The 619-nt window shown below is 44.4% G+C and overlaps 1 protein-coding gene across 1 annotated transcript in view; it reads right to left on the minus strand.

Annotated features, from left to right (window-relative positions):
* Positions 1-312: 312 nt before the first annotated feature.
* Positions 313-619, minus strand: part of LOC107578646 (dual specificity protein phosphatase 22-B-like) — a 1844-nt gene continuing 1537 nt past the window's right edge. Inside the window, exon 2 of the mRNA XM_016264585.1 lies at positions 313-599. Within this exon, the coding sequence (XP_016120071.1) occupies positions 323-599 (277 nt within the window). The 3' untranslated portion in view covers positions 313-322. The remainder of the gene's footprint in view (positions 600-619) is intronic.

The raw sequence follows: 619 nt of genomic DNA on the forward strand, positions 1-619 counted from the left end.
TCATCTTATTATTACTGGAGATATAGAGCGACCGCTGATATTTATAGCATTTTTTGTCAGCATCTGCTGTACTGTTATAAAGCTCTCATTGATTTACATCACAAGCCTCAGAGTTTCATCAGAAATATCAGCATCTGCAGCAAATTGCATATTTCTGCTCAGTTTGAGTCTTAATAGCTTTTTCCTCCGTTTTCTAACTATATCAGCCAGAAAAGCCTGACAGATCAATTATGGCACTCAACATAAACACATATGCAAAAATTAGACTCAAACTGTTCTATGTCAAAAAATGACTATTTTTTATATGTCAGGCTTCACAGGGTTATTTAGAAGGGCCACTGACATAATTCCAGGTCAGTTGATATGGCTGCCATGTTTGTGAAGATAGTGCCACACTATTTCCAGTCGTAAAGCGAGGAGGAGTCACCTGCTGTAGCTGGCTGGTCTCAAACTCCAGCAGCTGCTTCTGGAAGCCCATGTTTGGTGAAGCACAAGGTCTGGCCACCTTCACCGCAGCCAGAGCCTCCTGCCATCCCAGAGTCGTGACGGTCATGAGATACGCCACCACCAGCGTCACGCTGCGCGACACGCCGGCTAGACTGGAGAACACCAGATCAGA

Source organism: Sinocyclocheilus grahami, unplaced genomic scaffold (assembly GCF_001515645.1).
Source record: "Sinocyclocheilus grahami isolate Dianchi unplaced genomic scaffold, SAMN03320097.WGS_v1.1 scaffold11319.1, whole genome shotgun sequence".
Taxonomy (NCBI): domain Eukaryota; kingdom Metazoa; phylum Chordata; class Actinopteri; order Cypriniformes; family Cyprinidae; genus Sinocyclocheilus; species Sinocyclocheilus grahami.